Source organism: Ursus arctos, unplaced genomic scaffold, assembly GCF_023065955.2.
Source record: "Ursus arctos isolate Adak ecotype North America unplaced genomic scaffold, UrsArc2.0 scaffold_10, whole genome shotgun sequence".
Classification (NCBI taxonomy): Eukaryota; Metazoa; Chordata; class Mammalia; order Carnivora; family Ursidae; genus Ursus; species Ursus arctos.
Window position 1 is genome coordinate 49059314 of NW_026622764.1, and position 6062 is coordinate 49065375.

General features: G+C 52.8%; 1 protein-coding gene across 1 annotated transcript; it reads right to left on the reverse strand.

Annotated features, from left to right (window-relative positions):
- Window positions 1-3065: 3065 nt before the first annotated feature.
- LOC113251099 (protocadherin-8) lies at window positions 3066-5634 on the reverse strand (the record flags this gene model as incomplete). Its single annotated transcript, XM_048215565.2, is given in 3 exon segments — window positions 3066-3822; window positions 3888-4851; window positions 4854-5634. Coding segments are annotated over 3 exon segments (2502 nt in total), but the record flags the coding sequence as incomplete, so codon positions are not given.
- Window positions 5635-6062: the final 428 nt, after the last annotated feature.

The window sequence follows — 6062 nt, forward strand, 5'->3', positions numbered from 1 at the left end:
GATAGACATTAGAACAAAGGCATAAATGAAGGCAGAGGCGGACAATACGGATATCTCAAGAAAAAGCATATCAAGCAGAGAGAACAGCAAGACCCTGAGGTCTGAAATGAAACATGTTTGGTTTATTCAAGAAACAGCATGAGAGCCAATACAATGATCTAAATTGTCAAGGGGAAGAGTAGTAAGAAATCATCTTGGAGAAGCAACCGGGGGCCAGATGGTATAGGACTTTACGGGCCATGTGTTGCTTATTTACAAACATGTCCCCAAAAGTCTCTAAAAATTTTTCAGTGGAGAACAGGGGTCTTTCATCCCCTCCTTTTCAATCTGGGTAGGCTTAAGACTGCTCAGATGAGTAGAACATGAATGACTACATCATTTCTGAGACTGGGTCATAAAAGAGGATGTGCCTTCTGTTTTATTTAGTGGAACATTCATGCTTGCAACCCTGAGCCCCCACGTGACTTTCCTAAGGCTGGCATGCCAATAAAGGGCACATGTAGCCCCTGTTTCCCACCCCCTTGGGAGCAATCCTAGACTTCGAATAATCCTAATCCACAAGCCAGACATGTGTGTAAGCCTTCCGGATGATTCCAGCCCCCAACCATTACAACTTCTCAGCTAAGGCCTATAACACCTTGGAGCAGAAACAAGGCATCCCTGCTATGTCCTGTCCAAAATGACCCAAAGAATCCATGAGCATAATAAAATAGTTGTTTTAAACTGCTACATTTTGAGTCACGTTTTGTTACACAGAGCAGTTGTAACTGGGAAACCATGATGAGGATTTTTGGATTGCATTTTAAGTGACAGCTCTTTAGAGAGTTGAATTATGTGACCTGATTTGGAAAACAGACTGCAAGAGGGCAAGTATGGAAGCAGAAAGAGTACAGTTTGGAGTTATCTAGGCGAAAGATGATAGTGCCTGGGGTAGGACAACAGCAAAGGAGGCAGTGAGAAGAGCACTTATTGGGAATATATTTTCAAAGTAAATCCAGTTGGATTTTCTGATGCATTGGAAGTTGAGTGTGGGAAGACACAGACCAAGAATGACCCAGGGATTTGGCCATGGCAGCAACTAAGTGAATAAAGTTGTCATTTACTGAGATACAAATATTAGAGAATGAACAGGTTTGTGGAATAGAAATCAAGAGTTCAATTTTGAACATGTAGCCTGTCTATTAGATACCCAAGTGGAGATGTTGAGTAGGCAACTGGAAATATTAATTTGGAACTCAGGAGACAGGCCGGTTCTGCAGTGCTGTATCCAATTCTAAGGGTCTAATTTTAGGAAAGATATTTACAAACTAGAGAATATTCAGAAAGGGACCAGGATGCAGATGCTTCTAGAAGTCATCCTGTTTTAAAAAAATGTTGAAGGAACTAAACACAGATTGGACAAAAATATCCACAATGTGAAGAGATATTTGAATCACTAGGACATACCATTAGGACTCATCTTTGAGAGTAAGGTATCTTCTTTGAGGGACCAAAGATCCAGTGCCCACTCTCATGGAAATTAACATAAAATCCATAATTGATTTTCCTCATAGAACTAGGCACCATTACAGAGATTTTGACCTAAAACCAAACTCCCAAACATTACAGGAGGGTAGGTTGAATAGCATGATGTTGTGTGGGTGCAAGATTCTCGAAACAAAGCACAGAGCCAAACAAAACTACATATTCATACGCTCCCAGGAAACAGCATCCTAGCCTATAAAAAATTTCCCGACTCATATGCTATCCACTTCAGAAATCCCCACGTATGGGAAGTTCTCCTTAGTGCTTGCAGTACAACATTATTTTAGTATTACTAACTACAATATTCTGATTTTTTAGTGTTTTAATCTGTTTGCATTAATAGAGGCCGCCTAATAGGTGATTAAGAGGAAGAAATCTATAGCTTAATTACTGGCCTAAGATCTTAACTCCAACACTTGGGCGAGTTGTTTAAACTCTGTGCCTCGGTCTCTTACCTCCTTGGATTTTTTTACACGGAATAAGTAAGTCAGTAAGTGTAAAGTATTGAAAATATGTAGAACCAGCTAAGTAATAAGTGGTCCAAAAAAACTGTTAGCTCTGTTCAGCAGCACTCAGCATACTCCCCTCTATGAATGCCCAGTTGGGACCAATTGTTTAGTGTTTTAAAATTCATTCAGGCATACAGAGTTATGAGGAAGAGTTTCAAAGTGGCAGCTCTGAACTCACCGTCTCGCTCTGCAATCACCAAAAAAGATGCTTTCTTGAAGCCCCCTCTCTATTGATGTCAGAACTGCTGTCATTCAATTCACTGTCTCCTCTTCTGTTATCTTTCACACTAAATTCATCTGGATTTGAATGTGTCCTGGAAGTGAAAAGGACAGACTCACTCTGTTATCCATAAAAATGTACAAAACGTCAAACACATTGCTTTGAGAGATCGACACATACTCTGAAATTACCTTAAATGGGCAGATTTATCGTCTCCACACAGGGACGGGGAACGGAGAGGACCTGAGCTTGAATCCTATTTAAAAAGAGGGGTGAGAGCAGCAGTTAATACATCACGCTCAGATATCAAAACTGACGGAGCAGGGACAACATCCTTCCTGGGGAGTGCTTCACCAAGACAGCATTTAAACCCTGAGGGACCAAGATGTTCCAACTGGACCCACAAGGACGTTACAGAAACAAACCTGGGGGGCGCCTGGGTGGCACAGCGGTTAAGTGTCTGCCTTCGGCTCAGGGCGTCATCCCGGCGTTGTGGGATGGAGTCCCACATCAGGCTCCTCCGCTGTGGGCCTGCTTCTTCCTCTCCCACTCCCGCTGCTTGTGTTCCCTCTCTCGCTGGCTGTCTCTATCTCTATCGAATAAATAAATAAAATCTTTAAAAAAAAAAAAAAGAAACAAACCTGGGCCTGCATGAACACATGACCACCACGCCTCCTTCTGCCTTCATCTGTGAAGAAATTTTCCTCTCAAATAAAAAATAAACAGGTCCTGAAAAATTAGTCCTTTGAAGTCCCAAACCTGGGCAGACGCTGAATTTTCATAACGCTCTCGGTATGAAAATCTAATAAATGTTAACTAAGGCTGCTAGGGTGGTCTACCTGGGCCCATAGGATCCCGCTCCTCTCCCAAAGAGAGGAGCACAGGAACACCCCGCTATCCCAGGACAGGGAAATCTCCGCAGCCTCACCCTCGTGGGCCTCTGCATAAATGAAAAAGGGCACCATCATCGGGAAGAACCTCAGCGGGAAGCCCACGAAGGCAGCCCCTAGCGCTTTGCGACTTGGGCCAACCTGGCCACTCCTTGCGTGGGACCTGCTCGGGCTATGCTCACAAAGCTTCTTCCTTCGAGTCCTAGCCTCGCCTTGGCTGGAACAAGTCACGGTAGCAATGGCCACCAGCATAAGGCTGCAACCACTGGCCAAAACATCCATCAACACGACGGGGAAGCCAGGCAGACGCCCTGCTCCCTGCACTGTGCACCGCCAGGAGGATCCCTCTGCTTCCTTCTTTGGCGGCGGCGGCGGCGGCGGCGGCGGCATGAGCACCACTTTTCCGCCAGGTGGCGCCAAGTCCGTCGGCGCTAGGCGCAAAGCAGTGGTGCAGGACAGGGCCGGCTGGCCTCCGTCCCGCACCACGACGACCGCCATCAGCTGGCCCGTGAGCTGTGGGGACAGGCGGCGCTGAAGAGAGGGCTCACCCGTCACCGGGTGCAGTGCTAGCACCCCGGGGCCGCAGTCGCACGGGAGAAGCGTGCAAGTTGGCTCGGCGCTGAGGCCTTCGTCTGCCCCCAGGGGCCCTCCCTGGGGAAGAGGCAGCTGGGCTGAGCCACTGAAGAGTTGGCAGTGTGACCAGCCGAGGTGCGTAGTCTTCTGGTCCTCCACATGCAGCCACACCACGGCTCGGCCCCGGCGCGGCGCGGCGGAGAGCCGCCGTCGAGTGCTTCCAGCCCCAGCTGCAGCTCGGCCAGTTCACCGCGGTCAAAGCACCTTCGTGCGTGCAGCTCCCCAGGGGTGAGGTCCACGAGACGTAAGGCGCGAACCCCTATAGTCTCCAGAAGCCGGTAGGTGACCTGGCCCTTGAGGCCCGAGTCAGGGTCTCGGGCCGCCACCATGGCCAATTAGGCCTCGGGCGGGTTGTTCTCACGCACCGACACTTCGTAGACCGGCCGTGTGAAGAGTGGCGCGTTGTCGTTCTCATCACTCACGCGCACCGTGTAGGGCCGCAAGGTGCGTAGCCGGGGCGCGCCGCGGTCCTAGGCCACCAGCGTCAGGTTGCGCTCGCGGTTCAGCGACGCCGCGGTCACCACCAGGCAGCTGCGCGCGTAGGCCGGCTGCCGCCGGAAGTGCTCCTGCGCGTAGAGGGCGCCCCGCACCCGCCAGTTGGCGCCCGAGTCTCTGTCTGAGGTGCTGACCAGCGCCACCAGGCTCTCGCGCGCCGCCCTCTCTGGCACCAGAGAGATGGCGCGGGCCTTTAGCCTCCCGGGCCAGGTCGGCGAGGTCGCGTCCGCACCACCGAGAGCGGCGGCGGCGGCGGCGGTGGCGGTGGATGCGAAGGGAGAGGGGGCAAATGAGCTCGGGGCGGCCAGCTGGGTGATGGTGATGTCCAGAGCGTTGCTACTGACGTCACGGATGCGCACGATGACCTTGCAGGTGGAGGCCCGGCACCGCGGTCCTCGGCCCGCACGCACGTTCAGCTCATAGGTGTCCTGCCGCTCGTAGTCCACCGGTCCTGCCAGGGTGAGGCGGCCCGAGCGCAGGTCCAGGCGGAAGAGGCGGCGCGCCTCGGGCGGGGTGCGGGCACCGAAGGCGAACACCACGTAGCCATTGGGGCCCTCGTCGGGATGGGCCGCGTCCATTGGAGCAGCAGGGAGCGCACGGGAGAGTCCTCCGCCAGCTCCACTTCGACCACCGCGCCCTTCGGGAAGGCCGAACTGTGGTCGTTGGCGTCCAGCACTCGCACGCTGAGGGCGGCTGTGGCAGAGCGCGGCGGGCGGCCGCAGTCCTGGGCCACCAGCTCCAGGCTGTAGGCGGCCTGGCTCTCGCGGTCCAGCTCCTGTAGCAGCTCCAGGTCCGCGCACTGGACGCCGTCCGCGCGCTTCTGCAGTTCCACCCGGAAGGGGCTGTGAGGCTCAGTCAGGCGCACGCTCTGCAACCGGCTGGCCCGCACGTCCTTGTCCACAGGCGCTTCTAGCGGGATATGCGTGTGCGTGGCCGCGCCCTTGGACACCGCCACGGGGATCTGGGCCCAGGGGAAGCGCAGCCCTTGATCACTGATGTCCCTCAGCTCCACCTCCTCATGCACCAGCCGGACCTGCTCCTTCAAGAAGCTGACCACGGCAAAGACCAGCACGCACTGTGGTGCCTGGCCGCACAGCCACTCGTGGTCCAGACCCGCGTCCCCGACAGTGAGCTGCCTGTAGTCCTCGCACACCCTGAACAGTGAGCTGTTGAACTTTATCAGGCAGAACTGGTGTGGTACCTCGAGCTGGTAATTAAACAGAACACAGTCAGATAGAACACTGATATCGGGGCCGTGGGCTTCCTCCTCATAGGTGTGGAAATTGACAGTTTTGGTGCAAGACCGGACACCGGCTGCAGCCACAGAACTTGCAAGAATTCCAGTCTGGCCCAGCACAATGTGTCAGCAGGAAATCTAAGCCTCCAGCAAGACATCTTTATTCCTCAAAGACAAAAAAGCCAATCAGAGGCTCTGCGCGGAGACTTCCAGCCTCTCATGCCCTCCTGAGTAGGCAGTCGGGAGACACTTGCCCTCCTAAATACATCTGATCACTAAACCCTCTCTGCTGTGTAATCGCTTTTCTGTGCTCCGGGCCTAAGCTTGCTTCTTCTGAACCCTATCGGAGAGGTTACATAGAGAAGAATGTGCAAATAAGCATCCATCCAGGCCAATCCGCAGAGTCTCTGGGTCTTGGGTCCCGTTGTTCCCCTAAAAAAGTTCACAGAAGAGCCTGGGGATCTGAACAGCGCCCAGAGCAGGGCAGGGGGTCATTAAGATCCCTATAGAAGCTTGCACTATAAGAATGCATCCCTCTTGCTTTTCCACTGTGC